The sequence below is a fragment of the Planococcus citri genome, chromosome 5, assembly GCF_950023065.1.
Source record: "Planococcus citri chromosome 5, ihPlaCitr1.1, whole genome shotgun sequence".
In the NCBI taxonomy this organism is placed as follows: Eukaryota; Metazoa; Arthropoda; class Insecta; order Hemiptera; family Pseudococcidae; genus Planococcus; species Planococcus citri.
The window spans coordinates 26,439,439-26,465,623 of record NC_088681.1 but is presented as its reverse complement, the minus strand read 5'-3'; the positions used below and the strand labels follow the sequence as shown (position 1 = coordinate 26,465,623).

Sequence of the window (26,185 nt, the reverse complement as noted above, 5' to 3'; positions counted from 1 at the left end):
GAATGTGTCTTCGTAATTTTGTACCTATTCGTAATCTCGAGTTTGATTGTCACGTGGTCAGCTTGAGGATTCTTTTTTGTGCTGATTTTGTGATAATTTTTGTCTTCGCAGTTTCGCTCATTTTTAATTTTTTGTAATTCGACTATTCGATAACTTTTTTTTTAGAATGAGAAGTTTACTTACTCCAATTGATGTTGATTCTGTGCGTCATTACTTTCTCTCCCGCCCTCTCTCTCCTTCACTCTCCAGAAGGGACAGAAAAATTCATGTTTTATAATTAGTTTCCGTTTTTGTTTCCCATGAGTCATAGCACTGATCTTTATTTTTCCAAATGAATTGGTCAACTCACAGCTCAGCTCGAGAAGAAAAGTCAAAAATTGAGCTTTTATAGGGTGATATAATTTTTTAAGAGAATAAATAACAACTTTTTCTTTTTTTGTTTTTGTTTTTTTTTTCAAAATGAAATCAGCCGATGCAAATATGTAGTTATTACCTACTCACTTCATCCTCCAGAAAATCTTCTCCAGAAATTTCAAATTGCTCTGGAAGGAGAAAAAATGAACATTTTAGGTGACGTATGTTGGATCTGTACCACAACTCGACTCGTAATAACTAATTTTAAGGCGTTCCAGCACTTCCCAGCGAGTTTTTAGTTTTCTCCAGGAATTTTAAATTACCCTGGAAAAGTCCAAAATGAACTTGAGCTTTTTAAAAGTATCGTCCGTTGTATCCATACATTCGCCAAATTCAAAAATAAGGAATGTCAATCAGTTCTGGAGCCTCCAGCAAGTTTCCAATTTTCTCCAGGAATTTCGAATTGATATGGAAAGGCTAAAAATGAACTTGAGCATCTGTTGGGTGTTATCTGATGAGTGAGTATGACAGTTTGATCCAAAAATAACCAATTTTGGGCAATTCTGAAGCTTTCAGCGGGTTTCCAGTTTCCTCCAGGAATTTTAAATTTTCCTTGAAGAGCCAATAATGAACTCAAGCTATTTATCAGTATCGTCTGTTAGCTCTTTACGTTCGCCAAACTTGAAAGTAATGAATTTCAATCCGTTCTGGAGCCTCTAGTGAATTTTCAATTTTCTCCAGCAATTTCAAATTTGTTTCTTGCATTGAAAGCCAAAAATGAACTTCCGGTTTCACATATGAAGTAATACATTTGGAATTTCCCTACAATAGCTTAAAATGATTGAAAAAATCTCCAATGAGCACCAACTGAAGTTCCGGAGCCAAATTTTATTTTTGGACCTGTAAATAAATTTGAAAGTCCTAGAAAGGATTAAAAATTGACTAAAAGCACTGGAAGAGCCCAGAAATTTCCCGGATTTTTTTTTAAATAAATGAAGTTAGTTATGTTTTTCTCCCCCCCCCCCCCCCATCCCCAAAGAAACCTTCACTCCGAATCTTTTATATTTTTTCCTTTTCATGAAATTCAAACTTATTGCTTCGTTTACTTAAGTATAATTACTTAAGTATATTTCTGACTGAATTTTAATGTTCAAAAATTTTCAAAAATAATTTTTTTTGGTTAAATTAAATTAATTTTATTTAAAATTTCATAAATTGACAATCTTTTGAATTTTTTAGGAGTCTGGGAGCTGAATGAAATTAATTTTTTCTGATTCTACATAATATCGAACTGATTCTACTCTGCTTACCATGTTCAATGTTCATTCTGCATGACCTTTCACCTTCCATAATCTCGATAAATTTGCATTTAAATCCTATTTTAGGTCACTTTGCCTATACGTATCGTTTTCCTCGACTACGCAGGAAGCTCGAATGATCTACACGGGGGCCTTATTCGTTGGCTATATGCGCGAATACGACATGTAGTAGTAAATACGTAAAAATAAATTAAAGATGTTATTTCTAAATATATGGACGTGGCACGAGTAAATTATGACATTTATTTCGCTCATCTCGAATGAATTTAACACATATAGGTAGGTATAATTCCTCTAGATGGTGATTCCAAACCACCAACTATGATAAGTCGCAACCATAATGACCACGTACCAGGACCGTAGAGATAGGTCTAGGTCTAAGTATATTTTAGTGATTTGTAAATCTATCTTGGATTTTTGTCTAGTTTCCAGCATATGTAAGTATACGAACGCAAAACATTAATCCTATTATGACCACCCATTTAGGTATAGAGCACGAATGGTCGAAAAAAAAAAAGGAATCAAGTACCTACGAATACCTCTATACCTATATTCAAAGAGATAGAAAACCCTTAGTATTTTACAAACAAGTAACGGAAAGTTATAAAACGGATTAAACTAGTTGATACGGCGAAGATGCTAATTTAGAGTCAATGAATCACTTTAGGCGAAGCTTGTTTATAATATTCGCGACAACTTGTTATCAAGATTTAAACGTTTCGCATTTTTTTCGCGTTATTTTGACTGGTTGCGAATACGAAATATCGGTCGAATTATTCCTACACAGGTACATAATCGAAACGAATGATTTGATCATCGATTGGTCGATTGATATGTCAAGCGTCAGTCTTTGAATACGATCCTGATGATTGATTTAATTAATTTAGGTAGAGGTAGCTAGTGATTAATTAGATACAAATGCATGTTAGTTGATCTAAAAGTATCGAGAGTGAACTCTATTGTTGGTTATGGTTTGGTGTACAGGTTGTTTCATCAACTGCCGGTCATAAAATTTATGAACATGGGTGTCTCTTGAAATTTTAAGTACACGAGAGGTTGGGAAAGGTTCACTGGGGTAGGTCTACTTATAAGAGTGCCTCGCAAAAAAATTTATTGTAAAATTTCTTTTAAGGAATAAGTGGAAACAGGGGCGGCTTTAAGGGGGGATATAGGGGGTATACACCCCCCTCCCCAATAATTTGGAAATTCGGAATTTGTCGGCAAAATCAAATCGTTAATTTGCCGACAAAATCAGCAAACTATCCTCAAAAATTCTCAATTCTTTAAGAAGCGTTTGCCCTCGCTTCGCTCGGGCTAAAATGTTGTTTTCTATTTCTCAAACTAACCTTTCACATCAAAATTACTGCTGTTTTGCTTCTTGAAACTACAAATTTTCAAACGCTTTTGCCCTCGCTTCGCTCGGGCCATTTTCAAACTCGCAATTTCGCGAAATCTGTGATTGAATTGAAGAGTCGGCCTGCAAAGTGACCTAACTGCAAAAAATTGATTTCAAGATAAATGAGAAAAACGTGTCCCAGGAAAATGAAGTCACATTTTCGAAATCTGTTTTCGGGAATCGAAAGGTCACTCACTTAATCACTTTTTCGTTTCTAAAAAATATGAACACGGGTTCGCTACAGGGTGCAACAAAAATGAAAAATGCTGCAGTTAGGTCACTTTGCAGGCCGCACATACGTTTTTTTTTTGTTTTTTAGTGATATGTACGCAATTTTCTCCGGTTTTTCATTGCGTATGTTATTTTTTATGAAAGCAAAGATTTATTCATTCATTCAAGATTTTTTTATGTACGGGAAGCTGGGTAGCTAAAACTGGAGTTGTGGCTTACTTACGATTTTACCATTTCGAATCACTCTGGAGCCTCCAGTGCGATTTTCGATGTCTCCAAAATTTTTGAATTTCTTCAGAAGGGGTTAACATTAATTTTGATTTCAACAAACAGTACCCTATGAAACACATTTTTGGAAAATCGTAAAAATAAGGTCACTTTGCAGGCCATGCTTTTAATTTTATCATTTTCAAGGGTGGGAAAAGGGGTGTTACGAGTGAAACTGGATGAAGGTGATATATTCCTTTTGTAGGGCATGTCCTAAACTATCAGATAGTGTTGTTATCTCAAAAATCATTTTTTTGCAGTTAGGTCACTTTGCAGGCCGACTCCTCAATTTGAAAAATATTGAGATCAAAAAAACCAAATTCCTTCATTAAAATTGACGTGAACTCAAAAATTAAAAAGAAAATTCTTGAAATGCTCGTAGTAATACTCAAACTATGTATTTGAAAAGTACGAATTTTGCATTTTCTCTGAATAGAGCCAACTACTGTTCAAAAACATACAAAAATGACTGTTTTTTCGTTTTTGCATGGACCAATTTTTAAAAATAAATGTCGCTCTCGCTTCGCTCGAGCAGTAATTTTACCTTCTTTTCAATAAATTGATAATTCGTTTGAAAAGTTTTCAGAAAAATATCTAAAATTCCAAATTTTTATGTCCAAAAATCTGGCTTTGCTCCCCCTCCATCAAAAATGAAAATAACCCTGTCCCCAATGATTTCAGCATACGCTACTGGTATTCAGCACGTTGAAATTTTGATTTTTGTCGGCAAAATGACATGATACACCCCCCCCCCAAATAAAATGACTTCGATCCTCCTCTGAGTGGAAAAATCTAAGATTTTTGTTCAATAATCACCCCCCCTCTTCTTCACCACTCTCCACAAAATATCAAAATTCACTCGTACATAAAATAGGTGGATATTTTTTTCAATAGATGAATTATGCAAAAAAATTATTTAAACATGGATGAATATTTTCTCCAAAAAATACAGAAAACTTTTTTGAATCATAAAGCTCAAATCTGGCCTATTTTTCATTTAAAAAATCACAATTGACTGATTCAGAAAATAATGTTGAAGCTCGTGTTTTCGTAGATTCGTTATTTTCAAATTCTCCAATCGATTGATGATGATTTCTATAGCAGTTCTGAAGCTTCTAATGAATTTTTGTGTTCTCCAGTTTGAAGAAAATTGCCATAAAAAAGGTGAAAAGAAAATTCAGTGAGAACTAACTTGTTATTGCTGTTTTTGTGACCACTTCAATAGCTTTTGACACTGATTTTCTGCAAGTTCAAATCCATGTTTAAATATTTTTTTCCCCTCGAAAAACATGAAATTTAAAGTTCTGCTAGATGCATCAGAACGATTCTAAACCACCACAAATCGATGGAGAGAGAGGGAGGGAGGTGGTAAGGAATAAAGTGTATCTATACTCTGAATTTCAGCTTTCTTTACCAATTTGATCTGTTAGAGTTTTTTTTTTTTTTTTTTTTAATTGAGAAAAATTGTGGCACAGTTGTTTGGTAAATTTCTCCTTTAGGCTTTATTCGTTTCATTTTTTAGAAGTTTATCAAATGATCAGCATTTTTTGTTATTTTCATGTACCTAGCCTTCAGAAAAGAGGCGGAAAAAGATTCTCAAAGGTGTGGTTTCATTCCATCGAATGAAATTAATCACATTCTCTAAAAATAAATTGGTTTTTTTTTCTAATGTCTAGTCTTAAATATCGAGATTTTCAAAATCACTTCTTTTTCTAAAATTTAAAATAGTATTCAAATTTGAAATTATCTTCAAAATTTTGAAATTTCCAACTTTTTAAAAGACAGGAATGGTGTAAAAATCACCTAAAACGTTTGGATTTTTCATTGTATCTTTTGGAAATCATTTCAACACAAATTTTTGCTGAGCTCGTCAAAATTCTGAGCATGATTTTGAAAATGGGTTCTTTTTATTGAAATGGATTTTAAAGGTCAGCTTGGTATATTTCGTCAAAAAATCGCATAAGTTGAATTGCCTAAAATTTTTTTTGAAAAACATGAAGGTATTTAAAAAATTATAAAATTTAGGAACATAAGATAGCCTCTTGAAATATTGTCATAGAGTTTTTAATATTCAAGTTGACAACATTTGCAAAAAAAAGCCACATTAGAACATAAATTTGAAAAATTGTGGATAACTTAATAAAATCTACATGGGAAAATCTACCAAATTTTCAACTAAAAATCTGATCACAGGTGTCGAATTTGTCATTAGAAATATGGGAATCAAAAATTCAAAAAAATGTGTAGCTCACCAAATTAACCTAAAATTTTACAAAATCATACCAAATAGGTAGAAAATTATGAAAATGAGAAAATGGGGTTTCAAAAATCAGCTCAGGGGATAAATTTTTCCAAGATCTCTGAATTTTGAAAATCCATTAGCTCTTGTATTCTTACACAGAATTACACCAATTTTTCATTAAAGAAAAAAAATAGCAATTTCATCAGATTCAGAAGTTAATTGAGCAGAGTTGAGCTACGCTGGTGTAATTGCTTCAAATTCAAAATTCCCATAATTTTTCAATTTGAAAATTAATAGGGCCAATGGTGAAATTTTAAAATTTGGTTTCCTATGAGAACTATTTCCGACGAACGAAAGAAGATATTCTACAAAATGACCTATTTTCTTGGTTGGAAAAAGCTGCAAGTTTCTCAACAAAAAAAATTGGAATTGTGAATTTGTTCATTTTCAAAATAAATTCTTGTACTTTTTTTTTTTTTTTTTGAGTCGCTGTGTAAAATTTCGGTAATTCAAAGTCGTTCAATTCATATTTCAGTCCTTCCAACGCCTATAAATTAAGACTTCATTTGGCTATTGAGTCAAATAAATCATACAGAAGAACGCGGCGTTCACTTTCACATTCAAAACATTCACCAAAAATGAACGAGTTCCGTTCGCGTTCATAAGATCGAAAAATGCGAAGAACTTTGCCAACGCTGCTATGTATTTTGTAATACACTCATTGATGGTCGATTCGCATTACGTTGCCGTCGTACTTACATATAACTAGTCTGCGCTGTGAGATGGTGGTGCACGCAGATAATACGTGTACGAGTATTACCTTTACTCCATACTTGAATCCGAGTCTGTTATGTTGACCAACTGGATGACAGATATAGACATGTCTCGCAAATTAAACAGAACAACGGTTATTGTAGCTTCTTGTTCTGTAGGTACGTATAAGTTACCTACGTTTCTGAGAAATTTTTTTTCTTTTTTTTTCTTCTTCTTCTTCCTCTTCTTCTCAAGTTTTACCTATCTGTATGGCCACATTCTAGTCAGCACTACTAGTAAGGAAGTGCCCGATTTAAAGTCCTCTTTTACCGCTGCTGACGGGATAACTTTTGTAACGGTTTTTCGCTTTGCTAATTGTTTTAATTATGCGAAATTCTGCGTACAGGAATTTATACGCGTACTTTACTTACCTTCGTGATATGGCGATGAAGTGTTTTTTTTTTAAGTCTCTGTGTAGATGACAATAAGGTTTCTCGATTGATCTTTGATATGCTTACTAGGACTACATGGTATCGGTAAAGGTTTTTTTTTGGGTGGGGGAGGGAAGGGGTTGATCGGAATCGGAAATTCATGCTCGAGTGACTTTTGTTGATTTTGAACCCTTACGATGTATCAGTTCAAATTGACGAAATCTACGAGTAAGTATGTATTCCAAAAATCTAATATCGGCTCCCTCTTCTCTTACTATCCCTTCTTGTAACGAGAAAATGCCACATAACGTGTCCGAGTAAAATATAGGTAGGTAGGTAGGTACCTACTCGAGTCTAATAAGTATCCCTCATTAGGCAACGAAACTTCTGCGAAAATTTCTTCCACGCAGGCCTGTCATTCTAAATTAGTTTTAATCCTCGCTGCAGTCTCGTGCGACCCGAAACAAAGTATCAAGCTTTATAATATGAAAGTATATTACATACTTAAACGGTTGTTTCAACATTGAAATTAATTAAAACGCTGGAAAACATTCATCATACTAACGAATGCGGTAATTTTCAAATGATAGCAGCATATTCGGTTAATAGTATAAGTACGTAATGAATGATGACAGACGTGGGAATTTTTATGAAATAAGTTAATGCGATGTGTATAATGCTTCATAAAAAGTATAGAGGAAAAAACACGGTGGTGCACTTGTACTTATTATTACTATATGTACTACTACGTAGGTATATCAAAGGCAAGTACTTCTATATCTAGCTACATTCTAGCTTATATGTACTTGTACGTACGTCTACGTACATCTCGTAAGTCCAACATGGCACTTCCATAATAACTATAGCAGGTGATGCGTTATAAAATGTTACGACGCCGGGTCCCGGGTCATTTATTTATGGGCTTTTAATTTATTTCTAAGCATTCGTATGTACCAGGTTCGTGGGTCTTCGTGGTAGGTGCAATTGTACTGTAGTAATACAGCAATACATTCATACAGTGTGTTGCAAAAGTTACGAAGAGTTTTTCTGATTAGTTTCAAGATATATTTTTTTGGTCGATGGTTAATATGCTTACTTTACTGTATATTCATTACTCATGCACATCAGGGTGGATCGCTAAAAAAAAAAAATGTGAGAGGGGTTCACTCATATTCAGTGGAAACTTTCATTCTGAGTTGAGTCACTCAAAAAAATGTTTAGTTCCAGAGGTGCTCCTGTAAGGAAGATATGGGTCTTCAAAGACAAGACATTTTTAAAAAAGTCGTGGTTTTTTCACTCTAGCCCCATCTAATCTGATTTGGGAAAAAATGGTCCAGTTCCAAAGCATGGTATTTGAAATTCAGCGTCGATTTACGGTATTATCATCAAAATTCAAGACCACTTTTAGGGTGATTGAAAATTTTCAAATCGCTTATTTTTGAGCGAATTCGTGTTTTAAAATTTTTTCTTCTAAAATACATAGTACCATATGTATTTCACATTAATTCAGACAAAACATCGAAAGAGGTTTCTGAAATTGAAGAACTATTTTCTTAAACCATTTTACTAAATGATCTAACAAGGGAACCTCTTGAGGTGTCACACTCCGATTCGAACGGGACCATGATTTTTGGAAAGAGCATAGTCTAAAACCCCCAAAACCAAATTTTCAGCTGCCCAAGTTCATTTTTCGATTTTTGGCGAATTTTTGAAAATTCAAAATTGACTGTTTTTGGTGATTAATGTTTTTTTTTTTTTTTTTTTAAGTACGTCAAAATAAGTCCCAAAACTAATATTAATTACCCAAATCCAAATCTTACCATTTCCAGCCATTCTGGAGCCTCCAGCGCAATTTTTCAATTTCACCAGAATTTTGAATTTGTTCCAGAAGGCGTGAATATGAAGTTGGGCAGCTAAAAATCGAATTGTGTATTATACTCGACCGGTTTAACGAGTGTATCTACATTTGAACTGATTTTGGAAGTGACACCTCAAGAGTGGTTTTTTGATCAGCTTTTTTCAAAATTAAAAAAACCAAAAAATCCGAAGTTTCCCGTTTGTGTGGAAATTTTCGAAATTCACGCGAATCGCTGTATGTTGTCCAAAACTAACCCCCCAAATCCAAATTTCACAATTTCCCGCCATTCTGGAGCCTCCAGCGCGATTTTTCAATTTCTCCAGAATTTTGAATTTGCTCCAGAAGGCGTGAATATGAAGTTGGGCAGCTAAAAATCGAGTTGTATATTACACTCGACCAGTTTAACGCGAGTTTATTCACATTTGAGCCGATTTTGAGAGTGACACCTCAAGAAGTTCCCTTCTAAGACTATTTTGGATTGCAGTAGTGCCAATTTTTTGATCATTATTGCAAGTTTCAAAAAACTGAAAGACGAGTTTTTGGTCATTTTTCTCGATTTTTTGAAATTTGCGATAATGACCAAAAAATTGGCACCACTGCTATCCAAAATATTTCCCCAATTTCAGAAACGATATCTTTCAATGTTTTGGCTTAAATTAATGTGAAATATGTATTTTAGGAGAAAAATTTTCAAAGAATTACCCCAAAATGCGATTGGAAACTTTTCAACCGCCCAGTCCTTAATTTCGAGCGAATTCACAGAACAACCCCCCCCCCTCCTTTGCAGGTCTTGAACAATAAGAGAAGAACTATACGAGTATAAGTTTCCAAAAAAAGATCATTTTTGAAAAAAAAAAAGATCTTAGTGTAGAAAATAGAAAACGTCTCAAAAAATACGGTTTTGGCTTCAGCTTTTTCACGATGCAAAGATATTTAAATTCTAGACCACTTATAGGACGAGAAACACACATAACTGTGCTGAAAAATGTAATGGTTCCCCTTTTCTCAAATTCTTATCCAGCGAGTGAGTTATTTTCGATAATTTCTTGCAGTGGACGTTTCCGGACTGGCAGAATTTCTTTTGAATCGGACAAAGTTCGATTAAACGAGCATGAAAAAATATTTATCATCAAACAAAATTTTAGGTAATTGTCGAAGTGAATTTTTTGATTTCGATGAATTTTTAAACATTAACTTTTGGGCAATAAATAGAAAAAAAATAGTGAATGGCTCCAGAATCGTTCAAAACCGTTTCTAATCGATTTAGGAGGTGAGGGAGTGGGAGGGTGGTGGGAATAAGGTACATATCTGCAAATTTAAACTTTCTTGGTGAATTAGGTAAAACGTTGGTGTTTTCCCTATTTTTTGGTCAAATTTGATTTTCAAAAATGGACCGAAAAAAATAGAAAAGTTGACTTCAGACTTAGAGCTTGAAATTTTGGTTGTGGATATATTTTTGCATATTCTCTTGATCTAGATTTGTTCGATTCAAAAAATTGCTCAACAGTTGTAATAGCTCACTTTATAGTCTTTCTTTCTTTTTTTTGGGGGGGGGGGAGGGGGGTCTTATCTACCTAAAAACAAAAAAAAACGCATTTTTCGTGAACATCTGAAAAAAAGGATCAGGAGCAGGGAGGAGGGGGAAACCTCGTCGAGATAAAAAAAAGAGGAGAGGTGAGGAGAATTGAAAATATTGAAGGCATTAGTTAAATTAATATTGTGACATGTTGATTAATTTTCTGAACAAAGGCCCACATTTTCTCTTGAATTTGAAATTTAAAAATCGAAATTGGTGTTTCCCGTGCACAAACTTTCCTCTTGCTTTATTAAAAAGTTGATAGACGTGAAAATGAATTTAAAAAAAAAAATTGATCGAAAATATTTATTCGAAATTTACCTACCTTATTTCAATTTCAAGATGATTGTTTCAAAATTTTGAAAATTTGAGCTCTTATGAAGAGAGAGGAAAGACAATATTGGATACTTTCAACTTTTGAAGTTCCTTTTTTTCATTAGGTACATATGATTTAAATTCAAAGTTCCCTCACTTTCAGCGAACTTTTCATTGACCGATTATTTTCACCAATCTTTAGTGATGTTCCCGCAAACTTTCAGTAAGCCCCCTCCCCGCAAATTTCTTTACTTCATATTTATTGCTGATTATTTTCCCCACTAATTTTTAATCATTTTTCTCTCATTTTCCGCAATTTTCTCTTTACGTAGTATTAATAACGAATGAAATTCGAAAAAGCAAAACTATGTGGAGAGTAAAATTTCTCGCAAAGTTTGATTATTTTCTTTTAGGAGGCTATATGTTATTCTTAAGGTGGCATATATTTCGAGCAAAATTATGAAGTTCAACTTAGTTGAATGATTTAGGTAATTTTTTGAAAGAGACGCTGTTTCTTAGATCAGAAAATCAAATTCCTAAGCATGGTCAGAAGCTAAGTATAATCAGAATCATTTCATAAATTAATTTCCAAGTAGGTATTTACTGAATCATTAAATCCATCAAGTATTTACTGATCAAGTGATCATGGCTAGGTAGGTACTCCTTCAATAATTATCTAACTGATTGCGACGATTCTTTCTTAGCCAACTTATGCCCAAAAAATGAATTTGCAGTCCTTTGCAGTTCCTTCATCAACGTTCAAGATCACTTGGCGATCTCTCGGTACCATCATGACGAACCAGTCCACACCTCATCTTACCTTCCTTTTCTTCAACCATAATCAGAAGTAATTGCCTGCAGAGCTGCCATTATCTATGGAGAACTTTTGCGACACACTGTGCAAAGACGCGTCGTTGTAACAAAAGTGCAATTTTAAGTTGGTCTTAGGTGCGCAATACGCGCGGTTTATACGGTCGTCAAAAACTTATAGGCTGCTGCATTCCAATATGACAGACTCGGAACGTGCATTATCTAAAAGTGAACTTAACGTTTTCGAATGAAAAATTAGTTGTTTAACTGTCGTAGCGCTCGGTATTAATGTACAAACCGGTTGCCGCGTATCGTTTACTGTACCGTAGACTGTGCGTACCTTTATCGAGTATATCGTAACTTAATCGAAACTCATTTATGGTTTTCACAAAGTGTCTTGGGAAGTACGAGGTATTATACGTAGAAGCAAAGCAGAAAACAGAAAGAATAAAGAGTTGGAGGAGAAAGATGAAAAAAAAAACTGCAGATAGCCTATAACGTGATGTAGAATCGAGCATGACTAATGATTTAAAACAACACCATCGATGGCTGGTATTTGGAATTAAGTACAAGTGTACTTAACGCGTACCTGTAGTATGAAGATGAGGTACACGTTATTAAACTAGAGATAAAATTTACGCGAAAAAGTAATCATTCGGGTGCCCCAGAATAGGTAGATTATTTTTTCGACTTTTCCGTATACATATTATGTTGAGCAAAAAGTTTGATTTATGAGGTTGGAACTCGACGTGTGTGTGTGTGATTTTCTCATTCGTGTAATTTTTAATTTCCGTACTGCGAACGGTTGCCTAATGTGGTAATGGTGGGTTTTCAAAACATTTACTTATATCTATTCTTAATGAAATTTGTATCGGAGGAGATCAGACTGGAGAAAAAAATTGTTCGAAAATTAAACGTGCACGTGTAAGCCAATAAGTATATGGTTGTAAAGGTATATTTAAAATTTTCTTGAAGCCCCCCCCCTCCCCCGCGCCTCTTCAAACCTATCCAATACAGTAATAATTAAATTAAGCGAAAGAACGCGCTAATTGATTTGCTGTGTTATTTGTGTCAAATATTTCGCTCTGCATACGTTAATAAACCCAGCCATCGCCGGTATAGGTATCCATAAGAACGACGAACGAAGTGAATACCGAACGTAACTCACTACCTATGCTTTTGTATTATGAGTCAGTCCAGTTTAATTATTACATGTCCTGTTTCTTTTTTAAACGGTTCCGGTTAAATTTTACCACGTATTCTTTTCCATATGCGCGAAGCGCGATGCCTGGCCACCATCCATCGCCCATCGCTGGTAATGTTACACCTCTACTTCTTGTATAGGTATATACCAAGTCACATAAGTACCAGTAAGTACGAGTATTATGGTTTTGCCATGATGCCTTATGCCTTATAGGACGACGAATGTTTTACATATTAGCGTTTTATTGACGAAATGCGCACTTTACCTATACACAGGTAGACAGAAGGCAGGTACAGGTACATCTTGAAAAGTGGGGATTTGTTATGTATGCGCACAAGTAGAGTATTATACATTGGAGCTACTCTGGTGACATATATAACGTGTTGGTATTTCTCGATGGACATATGTAAAATGATACCAGCCAAGGTGTTGTTTTCACGTGTTCGTTGGACGACCTTGATCTTGATATTTGTACACACATTAGGTGCCAATGACATACATCTAATATTACACTGCAGGCTAATCTGTTTTTGTATGTATTGGAAATTTTGAAGCATTTGTGCCAAGTGTAACGATCTAGGCTCATAAATATGTACTTAGTCGTAGAACTTACAGAAATTGATAATTTAGGCAGAAAAACTAGAAACACGCATGGCTACTGCGCATTGTACTGTCTGCGCATGCGCAAAACATGAAACGTGCGTTAATACGCATGCATAAATGTATTTACTCTGAGCATTGTGATAGAGTAGGTAGGTCAAAGCTTCTCAACAACAACTCAGAAAAATGCCATTATTTTGTTCAGGGTCTCCTCAGTAGAAGTGTGGAGGAGGGCTCCGTTTGCTTTTCTCAATATCTTTTGGTGCTCAACTTAGAAAGCGTTTTACTTTGCCATTACATGACGGCCCAGAACTGATTTCACTCTTTGAAAAAGCGTTGAAATTTACCTATACTGAGTATTTTAGGCAATTTCATGAAATTTTTCAAAGGTTGTCAGCTGCACTTTTTAATTTCAAAAAAATCATCATCGTTGTAAATGTTGACGTTTTTTTACATTTTTTTTTTGGTTGAAATTACTATTTTCAAATTGAGTATACCTCTCTTCTTTGGGGGAGGGGGAAGGGTATCTCTCCTCCAAAAAATTAGTCAAGTCTAGTGATGTCGATACTGCTGAAAGAGTACCTATCAATACATTGTATCAGTCAATATTAATTGAAATCTCTTTGTCGATATTCAGGGATAAGACTTGGAAAGCCATAAGATGAATGATAAAACCGAGCTTTTGGCTTTTATGGCTTCTGTTAAAAATTATACAGCTGTAGGTTCGATTTTTGGCTTTCAAAATTGATATGGCTGATACAGCTAGCTTTTGGCTAGGGTTCAGCTGCGGTGAAATACAGCTGTTTTAGCTTTCGGAGTTTGGCTTACAGCTTCAATTGAACCATTTAGGATTCTTTTGTGGTGTGTTTGACATTTTTAATGAATAACTGTTCTACGTTTTTCAAATTTCCTTCTCTTTCAATTTGTTAGTTTCTTTCATTTTTTCGTTTTTTTTTTTTTTAAATTAAGTAATGCACGTTGAAATGGAATTTTTTAAAAGCTGATAGAGCAGCCAAAAAATCAGGGATGAAAATCTAGCCGAAAGCTAAAAGCTAAAAGCTGCAAGTTGGTGATTTTTGAGGTTTTTTGAAAGCCAAAAGGTAGCCAAAGCTGTATGACTGAAAAGCTAAAAGCTAACCAAAAGCTCTATTTTTCAACTTTTTGCAAATTCATTTGGTTTGATTCATTTTTCAGTCTTCACTTTTTTACTTTTCTTTTTTTTTAATTTTTTTTTTTTCGATTGACTAGCCTAAAGTACAGCCAGCAAAGGATAAATCTGAGCAGACTTTCAGCTTACAAAAAGTCGAAAAAATTATTGGCTTTTGGCTTTTAGTTTTCGGCTGGCGTTCCAATTCCTACTCTGCCACCAACCTGAAATTTTTTTCACATTCAAGTTTCAGAGTCTAACACAATCAATCGTCCATCTTCCACCCAATATTATGTAGTTCAATTTTAAATGAGAAAAAATCACTCTCAACCCTCAGGAAAATTAAACTAACTAAAAACAACAACAGAAAAAAATAAAAGTGCGTTCATAATAAAATTTGACATGTTCTCAAACATAATTTTAAGGCATTATGGGAACCACTGAATGCAATTTTTCAATTTTTTTGGCATTTGAAGGTTAAAAGATAGTTATAAATCTTCAAAAGATTTAAAAAATTGAGAAAAATTAAAATATTGGAAAGCTGTGGAGTGGATTTTAAATCTTTAAGAGTTGAAAATTTGAAATTTTTGTCTTACCTATTTAAAGTCATAGAAGTTGAATGAACGACAAACAATCATACAGTTTCTGTGTTGGCTATTTGAAGGAGGGGACTGAATTTTCAAAAATTAGTTTCTTTCAGGAAAAGAAAAACTTGTGAAATTACACGCTTTATTAAAATTGATGGAAAATCAACAGATCTTAGGTATTGAGAGCAAAAATGTCAAGAAAATAGTTTGAGAAGATTGTTAAAACACAATGAAAACCATTGAAATGACAAACAGATGAAATGGAATGTCATTTTGGAAACTGACTCAAAAATTCTTGATAAGCACAAAAAACTGCATACATCACATGAAAAATTGAACAAACATCATCATTTATCAAAAAGAAAGAAATGCGTATTGCAAAAATTAAAAAAATTTTTTTTTAAAAAACTGCACGATCAATAAAGAATTTTCAAAAATAATCTAATAATGAATGTAGTTTGATTGAAATTGAACAAAATTCAGCAAGAGTTGAACCACAAAAAGAAGTTTTCCTCGCCAACCAGCAAAATCTGTTCCAATGAATGAAAAAACAAAAAAGAGGTCGTCCATCAAGGGCAGAGACTGGAAGTAAGCTAAAAGCAAAATGCTAAAAGTCGTGAAAAGCCAATATTATTTTAAAGATTTGTAGAAGCTAAAAAAAACAAAGCTTTATAAATTTGAAAGTCAAAGCCTGTTGAAAGCTTTACTTTTCCAGTTTTCTTGAAGTTCTAAGGGCTTTTTACTGAATGTTAATGTAGGTAAGTAGCTATTTATTGTAGATACAATGATACATATTTTGCTTAGTTTTCGGTTTTCATGTTCAAAATTTCGAATTTGGCCACAATATTTTGAAATCATTATTTAATGTTAAAATATCAAATATTATATCAAATAATTGTTAAAAATAATATAAAAATCAAATTCAAAATCAGAGACTGGAAGCAGCTGAAAGCAAAAAGCTAAAAGCCATAAAAAGCCGATATTTTCAACATTTTTGTAAGCTAAAAGAAAGCTAAGCTTTATAAATTTGAAACCCAAAGCCAGCCGTTAGCTTTATAATTTTTATCAGAAGCTATAAGCGAAAAGCTAAGCTTAATTTTTTGGCTTCCGGTCTGTGGTCAAAACTCAAAGGCCAAGAAAGCGTTCCTTACTTTTGATCATTAAAATGTTAGGTAATTTTTGACCAAAATTTTTTGTTGTTCGGTAATGATTTTCTCGTCGTGAATTTTTCAATTTTTGAAATCGTTTCTGTTCTTTGGAAAATTTCAACCTCTCTTCTATAGGTCTACCTAGGTGTAGATATCTATGCCTTCTGAATGTGTAGACTTACTTTGAAGTACCTACCTATAATAAATTATATTTTAATGTTTTTCAATCTGAAAAAATCCTCCAGAAAATATCATAGAATTTTTCATATCATTAAATCATCAAGTCGTAAAAAAAACATACATTTTTCTCCCAAATTAACTGACTCTTCCCTTCCCTCTCCTCTCCTTTCCTTTCCTTTCCTTTCCCGAATTTCGAATCGTAATAACTCTTGTTCTCCAACAGTTGATCATGTAGGTACATATACAAGTTTCAGTAGTCTCACAATGAGAATATTTCAAAGATGCTGAGCCTTATCGTCGTACCATCAACAACCATATAGGATAAGAACGAAATCCTCATATTTTCAAGAACACGCTTCTAATCGAAAAAAAAAATTCCATCACCATCGGAGATCAGAAACCGCCGACTTGGGCCTATTTCTCCACCAATTCTCCAGATTTAATCGGATGATAAATTTACTATAAAATGTTTGAAAAACTTTGGCATTTCTCATGATGATGTACTTACGTATGCACATGTAGCTAACTGTAGGAAGATTTCAAAACGTAGTCAGACCATTCATTAGCTAAATATACGACGTTGTGCCATTCACGATGCTGTGATGAAAAACTGGTGTGCTGTATGCTTATTCAGCGCCCATATACTCAATGTATGTACTGGTACTTCTCTCATCCCACTTGAATCCATCACATAAACTAGTCATTTTTTCTTGAAAAAAAAAGAACTCCTACCGCCTTTAAATGTATCTATGTGTACTACATATATGCGGCGGCGGCGAAGTTCTAATCAGTTAGACCATTTGAGAACGTATATAATATACTCGTATAGTCGTAGAGTCGATCTATACGCGAGATTGTTTTAAAAGTTATCAAAATTACGTAGGTGTTTGGATTTTTACTACGGCTTATATAAAAGCCATCGAGGCGCATCGTGACTGTAAATCAAAACGTACAACGTTAAAGTTAGCGGATAAAATTACGCGTAAATAAAGCTAAAGGAAGAGATGGATACGATTTCTAAATCATCGTATCCTTTGAACAATAGCTGTTTAATCTGCACGCCGGCCGATCATACTCATAGTACTGTGTACTGGGATGTTCTGCGCGTTCTTCATTCATAATCCAATTTATTATCAGATTTTATTATAAATATTGTTCGAATGGTTGTTCAGGTTGTAGTAGTTTTTTACCTTTTTTTTTTCTGCTGCAATGTATTATATTATGTAGTTCTTTACGTGTTATTGTCTAGAATACGTTGTAGATACATCTGTTTTCTTCTGGTTTATTGTATCGGTATCGATCGAAGGTGGTGCGGGTTCTATAATGGCACACAATGTATATTGTGTATGGTATTGTAGTCGATTGTTTTAGATTGGAAAATCGATAGTAAATAGTTGTAAAAATTTGTCATTTGCCATTGTTTCAAAAAAATTCAACTTACTCGTAAATGAAAAAAATAGTGGAAAAATATCAAACAAGTTGAACGATTAATTGGCTCAAAATTTTATTGATCCTGAATACCTTCTCATGAAAATCGTTTGTTTGGTCCTTTCGTACCCTTTTATTAGTGAAAATTGAGTGTGAAGATATCCTCATTTTTGAGGTACGATTGACCCCTCAATGCTTTTCAACCACCCCTCCTCCCATTTGAAATGAATTGAAAAATGTTCTGTGATATTTTAATTTCCACCAATGCCCCTCCACCTCCATCATCAATTTCTTTACATGTTTTATGTAAAAATAAATCAACTCACCCAGTTACTAGTACAGCTTTTTAAGTAAGTAAGTATATATTTTTTTCTTGTTTCAGGAAACGAAACCGAAACCAAGATCCCACCAGCGTCTGAAGAGACCGACAATGTCGCTAATCCTGGTGGCGACCATCGGTTCCATATGGATATTTATGGTAAGTCCCTTCGACATTACCTTCTCCTGTATGTACATTTTGATTTTCGACGATTACGCTCGATGATCGATCAAAACTGCACACAACACAATAATGTGTATAGATAGATGCTCGTGTATAGGTACTGTGCACACATACTCACAGGTGGTAATGAAAACGCATTCAATTTACATAAAAATGCGGTACAAAGGGAATTTTTTCGTCGAAATATAGGTAGCTAAAAATATAATTCGGTAGGTTATGAACGGATGTATTTTACTGTTATTTTTAAACACCTGGGAAGACAACCAAGTTCATAAATAATTCCGTAAAGCATGTTTTAATATGTGATTAGTGTCACTATGGAATGCCGCAATAGAATCGAGTTAGCGGAATTTATGAGACAAGTGCGCTGCCCGCGCCTATATGATAAAAGCAAAAACTCACTCGGATTTTTTAAAAATTATTAGACTCGCGCCGAGCCGATGATTTTTCTATTTATCGTGTTGTTGGTTGTAGGATATGATACGATGTGCTGCCAGTGTGCAGGTATAATAGGTTCACGTATGTGTGTATATACTTTATAATATGTAAGGTAGTAATGTAGTATAATATACTACAAAAATACACACTAGTAGATAGTAAAGGTGGGTCATTCTACGTCAATTCGACAAAGAAGTGATAGGGGGGGGGTCGGCGATTTTTTTTTGAAATTTTTCCTGTGGAAAGACTTTTTGAAGGAACGACCAATCGCGCAAATCGCAGCCCTGTAGCCCTTTTTTAAAATGCTGCCAGGGAGTGTCAAAGTTTTCAGTTAACTTGAAATATCATCCATTTTAGCAGTGGATTACTCGATAACCGCGATACCTCCAAAAATGGAACTTTTTCCAATAGTTAGGGGTTTTGAAAGGCTTTCTGGTGATATCATAAAAATCAGTGTTGCTACTTTTTTTCGTACGAAAAATCAGCACGAAAAGTTTCAAAACGTAGTTTTCATATCATAAGTACCAACTCATAAAAATTCTGAAAAAAATATATTATGGACAACTTTTCATGATGAACAAACATATTAAAAAATTGGGATGTCATTATTTCGTAAAGTCGATGTTAAAAAATTGAAAATTTGCGGGAAAAAAATGCGATTTTTTGATTTAAAACATGAAATAAAGTTTTGATAGGTGAAGCTGACCCATTTGACCCCTATTTTTACGTATCCGTTGAAAAGTTGAAAAAACCCCTTCACTCGATGAAATCAGCTCATCACAAAAAATCAAAATTCGAAAAAATTCAAAAAATAAACGAATTTTAATTTTTTTTTGCTATGAGTGTGATTTTCATCAACTTTTTCATGAAATACGTCAGAAAGTGGTCAAAATAAGACAACTGAATGAATTTAAACTTTTTTTAATGCTTGGAATTGAAAATGGAATTTTTTCGAATTTTGATTTTTTAGGTTTCGAATATTTGTGTTTTGAGAAGTAAAAAATAGGGGTTTCTTTTTTCACATGTGCTACTGCCCCCTTTAACCCCCCCTCTAGACGGCCCTATCATTTCCCTGTGAGATAAAGCTGAGGAAACTCACTAGAAATGGTACGTTTTAATTATTCCAAACGATTAAAGAATGTCTTATCACGGATAGGTATTACGATTAACTGTTCTTAACGGAGATCAAGTGCACTATTCAATCAATAACCCTGAATAAGAGAAAAGGATCAAGTACACGAATGAATGCACTGTACAAACGTTAAAACAATGTACCTTTATTGTCAACGACGTTATCATTACTTTTGTACAAGACCAACAAATTAACGCGAATTTGTCGATCTAACTAATTAGGCATAAGTCATTAACCAAAGACCTGTTATTATTCACATTAACGTTCCCAGCCCTTCTTGGTAAACGAACTTTGAAGAACTAGACCAGTCCTTTCTTGTTGAAAATGAAAAAATGTGACCAAGTTTGCAAAAATCTTGAAATTTTATGCAGTAGAATTCCTGAGATTTTGAAAATATGAGAAAAATTATGAAATTGTTTTTTCTTATTTTTTTCAGATTTCTTAGGCTCTACAGCATGAAATTTCATCATGTTCCACAAAACAGAACTCTTGTAAAATGTTTGTAAATGTCATAGTTTTTCGCTTTTGCAAGAAAATGGTGGACCAACATACCCCCTGTTATAGGGCCCTAATAGTCACCACCTGTTATCATCCCTTGGCTCAGATTTTGTGAATATTCGCCGGATATCTTTGGGGGACTAAAAAATAGTTTTTAGAGCTGAAAAAATTTCGCCCAAACATCTGCAATTATAAACACCAGAAAAAAAAGTCTTCCCCATGTGAAAAAATCGTGTTTTTCAACCAAAAAATTCCTATTCTTCAGTAGATAAGTTGGGTTGTCTTCGAATTTTTTTTTTTTTTTTTTTTGAAATCTGATATTTTGAACCATTACTTACCTACTATTTCACTAGGATTTAAAATTTTAAAATTTAGGTCCCAACATTGGAAATCAAAAAAAATATCTTTTTTGGTGTTAATTGATCATATCAGTTATATTCTGACATTTTTTTACTTTCTTACAATTTAAAATACATTTCACACAACTTTTGAATAGGTACTTCTTATAGATTTAAAATTGTTGCATTATTTTTGAAAAGCATGCAAAACCGTTGGATTGGTTAAAAAAAAACAAAAACGGTTTTATTACTTCTAAGCGGGTATAATAAAATATGTGACGCGACCAGCGATACCATACCATAAGTCGGAAAACTTTTTTTTGAGATAATCGCGTTTTCATGGAAAAAGTCAGAAAATATCAAAAAAAAATTTTTTGTCGATTCATATACTATGAAGCCTATACTTTGGAATGGGTGTACCCACCGATCTCAAACACTTCGTTTTAGTGGTGAAAAACCGGTTTTACAAAAGTGCTTTTCATAAAAAAATGTCAAAAAAAAAAAAAAATATTATGATGTAAAACCATTAAAAGATGAAGAAAATCAAAAAAAAAAAAAAAATACTGTTCACTGGTTTTTAAAAATGTTACAAAAATAACCCAAACTTTCAAAAACGTTTTTCTCAGAATTTTGGTTTTTGAATTTCAAAAAATACGCAACTTTGAAATTTTGCAAATTTGTCAGATTTTAATATTTTGAAAATCTGTTTGCACCATTGAAAAGAGGAAGAAAAACACTACCAGAAACCACAATAAAACGAAAAAAATTTTTGCCGACATATGGTATGGTATCGCTGGTCACGTCACATATAATCAACGAAAACTTTTTTTCGATTTTTTTTTATTTTGATTCTGAATTAATACAGGAGAATTAGCATTTAAAAAAACATTTTTACCTAGCAAAGATTTTTTGGCGGGAAATTGTCGAGGGTGACCCCCTGAATAATTCCTAAGAGTTACCACCCCGTACCCCTCTTGCTAATTTTTTTATGGGGGACTGAACCCCCCCGAAATGGGGTTTTCGCAGTTTTCTCCTCAGGGGGTGATTTTACGTCAAAAACAGTTCAGTACTTTTTTATTCTACGCCAAATTTCCGAACTAGTGATATATCAACTTTCCTTCTACCCCGAAGGGGGTGGGGCTAGAACCATTCAAATGAAAGGGGTTTTCTAAAAAACACAAAAAAGCTATCGTCGCATAGGAAGGGTGAAATGGCTTCCGAGAGCGTTCGGGTTGATACTAGCATGGAAGGTGGGTACCATCGAGAAACTATCGCGTGAAAAATTTCAGATCCACGCCACCTCCCCTTTCTGGGGAACCCCCCTTTTTTGAAATTTCAATAACACTTTTCTCAGCCCCATTTCATTCGATTTTGAAAAGTTTTCTGGAAGTTATGTATATCCTTAGTAGGTATCCCCACAAAAATTTTCAACCCCCTCCCCTCATATTTACCCCTCAAAAACGCGTTTTTTTCATTTTTTTATGCCTATTAACAATGAAGATTGTGAGGTACGATTTTAGAAACACGTTTTTTGGATGTATTTTTGGCCCCCAAACATCTTATACTATATTAGAAAATTTTGCTTTGGTGCGCCGTGGTGAATACTTGGAATAATGTATCTTAGGGGGGGGTGAGGGGTGAAATGGGAATATTGGGGAAAATAACTATTAATGAGTAGGGTATCGTTTTCATATGATTCGATACCGCTGAGCACGAATATGACCTCAGATTTTCTGCTACGCTCACCTATTCTTCTCCAGAGCCCCTCAGCCCCTCCTCAATTTTCACTAATTTTGAAATAAAGTTACTTTGATGACATCGGTGTCGTTTAGGAATTATTCAGGGGGTCACCCTCGACAATTTCCCGCCAAAAAATCTTTGCTAGGTAAAAATGTTTTTTTATTGCGATTTTTCACCTAATTCTCCTGTATTAAATGTACCTAGCACCTATTCACCTATTGGTATTTTGAAATTTCAAACTGTAGAAAAGTGACGCTTCAAGTCAGGGATCTAAAATTTATCCTGCAGTCTTTTGACGGTCCCTCACATTTTTTTATGGAATCTCCCTTCTAATTTTCCAAAAAAGGTCAACGACAACCCACCCCATTCTTCAACATGTTGACCATAAAGGGACCAATCCATGGAATTTTTTCAATTTTTTTTTTCACTGTTTTCTATTTAAAAACCTTGGAAGAAAATTTCAAACTGATTTTACTTACTTAATCCGAAGCTAAAAGCAACGCAGGCTGCCGACTTCAGGCCACATTATTTTTTGTTTTTCAAATTTTTTCAAGTGGTCGGCCGGGTAGTCTTTACTGATTTTTCAATATCTTCAACTACGTAATTGAAAATGTTCAGTCAAATTCATCAAATTTTATAATTTTTCGTTTATGTCTTCCAAAGTGAATGCACGAGTATGTATAAGTATTTGAGCTCGACTTGAACTTGAATACATTACACAGAATGAAAATTCGCGCCCGTTCAATTAATAAGTCGGTTCGCTTTAAATTTCAACCATTAAATTCGTAAAATTAATTTCATCCGCGTGTTATTATTAATAGACGGTATAGCCTACAACTCGACGTACATCTAGCTTCTCGAAAGCGTTAATGAGTTTTGGACTCTAATAGACACCTGTAGATAGATATACCTGTATAGTAAGTGAGTGTACAACGTATCATTATACTAGTACACGCTTCTCGGATAAACTAACAATATTAGTTTGTTTGCGTCCAATAAGTAACTAAGAAACACATCCATAGTGAGTCACAGAGCGAAATAGAATAGATGAAAAAAAAACCGCATCTCCGTATTCCTACCTTCTACCTATACGTTCTGTATCTGTAAATGAGAAGAAAGATGGGATGAAGAAAAAAATCATAATTTTTTTTCATCTTTCTCCGCGAGCTACCTTTCTTATCCGCGTATATCGTCTGCTATAATAATTACCTAGCCTCTGCGCCGAGAGACCGCAGCAGCCGTCCAAAATGGCTAAATCTTCGAAGTAGATGACCGTGACATTTATAAAACACCATAGACGAATTTACTTAAGTAAACCTACCATTTGAGCTAACAAAAGTGATTATCTTACTCCGTACAACGTAACCTGTTGTATGTATTTGCTATTCAATGAATCTCGAACTCTAGTGTGATGAACAGGTTGAAAATGGGCAGCGCACTATATCAATTCTCTTCTGTGGTGCATACCGCGTATCTCATCTGCCACCAAACCTATTCTTTTCGCGTTTTTTTGCTATTGTACCTACTTTTTTTTTTCATTTTTTTTTAAATTGGGAAACATTAAATTGCACAATAACAACCAATAAAAAAGACAAAATTGGCGTTTTCAATGAAAAATTAGGACATACTCTTGTTTGATCCAAATTCTGCATAAAAAATTGTCAAAATTTCAAATTTTTGAATATTTGGCTAAATTTGAAGAAAAATTTATTGATAGTCTGTGAAGTTGGGACACATTTGAAAATTTTCAGCTTCAAACTTCGAACATTTTCAAATATTGATTTTGAAACAATTTCAGGTCTGAAAGTTAATTTTTTTGAAATTATTAAATTTTTGGGGAATTTTTGAAAATTAAAAAAAAAATTAAAAAACTATGTTAAGGTCGATTTTTGAACATTTTTATGCAATATAAATTTTTTCGAGTGAAGTGAACCAATCTGAATAATTTTTTCCAGTAATTTTTCAATATTCTTCAGAAATGTCAGATCGTTTTAGAAAGGGCGAAAAATGAATATTAGAACATGTAACTTTAATGGGCACGGATTTTTTTTGAAATTTTTCCTGTGGAAATACCTTTTAAAGGGATGGCCAATGGCACAAATCGCAGCCCTCTAGTCCATTTTTAAAGGCTGCTAGGGGGGTGTCAAAATTTTCAGTGAACTTGAAATATCATCCATTTCAGCAGTGGATTACTCGATAACCGCGATACTTACCATGATGAAACTTCGTCCAATAGTTTGGAATTTTGAAAGGCTTTTTGATGATATCATAAAAATCAGTGTTGCCACTTTTTTTTGTACGAAAAATTAGCTCGAAAAGTTTCAAAACGTAATTTTCATATCGGTCTGACTCTCAAAAATTCTGAAAAAAATATATTATGGACAACTTTTCATGCTGAACAACATATTAAAAAATTGGGATGACATTCTTTCGTAAAGTCAATTTACAAAAATTGAAAGTTCGCGAAAAAATGCGATTTTTTGATTTAAAACATGAAAAAAATTGTGACCGGTGAAGTTGACCCATTTGACTCCTATTTTTACGTATTCGTTGAAAAAATTGAAAAACTCCGTTCACTGGATGAAATGAGCTCATCACAAAAAAATCAAAATTTAAAAAAATTTAATTTTTAATTCCAAACATTAAAAAAAATTTTTTATTCAGTTGTCTTATTTTGACCTCTTTCTGGAGCATTTCATGAACAGGGTGTCTACGTCTACAGGGTAGTGAAAGTAGTGATTTTGAAAGCCGATGTTGAAAGTAGTGGAAAAGTAGTGATTTTCAGAGGCAATAAAAAATGAAGAAAAGTGAAAAATTCGATTTTCCTAAAATTTTGAAGCTTAAATGATAAACTCCTTCCAATTTTCGAGCACTGCTGAAATTGATGATAAGTATTTCAAGTTGACTGAAAACTTTGACACTCCCTGGCCCCTAGCAGCCTTTAAAGAAGGGCTAGAGGGCTGCGATTTGCGCCATTGATCATCTTTTCGGAAGGTCTTTCTACAGGAAATTTTTCAACAAAAAAATCGCCGACTCCCCTCACCACTTCTTGATTGAATTGGCGTGGAATGACCCTAGTTAAACATTCTTTGAAAATTTTTTTTTCACTTTTTTTGGAGTTTACAAATTTGTCAAAAGTTTACTTTTGAATTGCAGGCATTCCTGAAAATTTACAGTAACCACCTAAAACGGCCAAGAGGATTACAAATAAGCACCAAACAAATTTATAAGTTCTGAATGTCATTTTTGGTCTTCCCAGAGTAATTTTGAAATTTCTGGAAAAAATGGAAAAATCGCTGGAGGCTCCAGAATGGCTCAAAACTAAACGTTCACAATGGTTTACTTTGCTCAAAGGAATTTATATTTTATGATAAAGTTAAAAGGTTGCTCTTGAAAAGTAATTTGAATTTTTTAAATTTTTAAAAATTTGCCAAAAATCCAAAAATGGACTTTGGGACCTGAAATTTTGGCCACGAGGGTCTTAGGATATTTCTTTCTCGATCTAGTTTGTTTTCATTCAAATCAGATTGAGCCAGTTTAAAAATTCCCTTTGCAAACTTCAATTGAAATGACGAGTCTTTTATCAAACGATTCTCATGCCAGGTAAGGTAATGCTATAGATCAGCAAACCCATCAAAATAAAATTACATCCATTGTGATCTATAGTAAATTAGACGCTTCTCATTATACA

General features: G+C 33.8%; 1 protein-coding gene across 2 annotated transcripts in view; it reads left to right on the top strand.

The window, feature by feature from the left end:
- m (miniature) overlaps positions 1-26,185 on the top strand; it is a 111,793-nt gene that overhangs the window by 39,461 nt on the left and 46,147 nt on the right. For both annotated transcript variants that reach the window (XM_065366579.1, XM_065366578.1), the window contains exon 2: positions 18,229-18,324. In XM_065366579.1, coding sequence (XP_065222651.1) covers positions 18,229-18,324 — 96 coding nt within the window. The remainder of the gene's footprint in view (positions 1-18,228; positions 18,325-26,185) is intronic.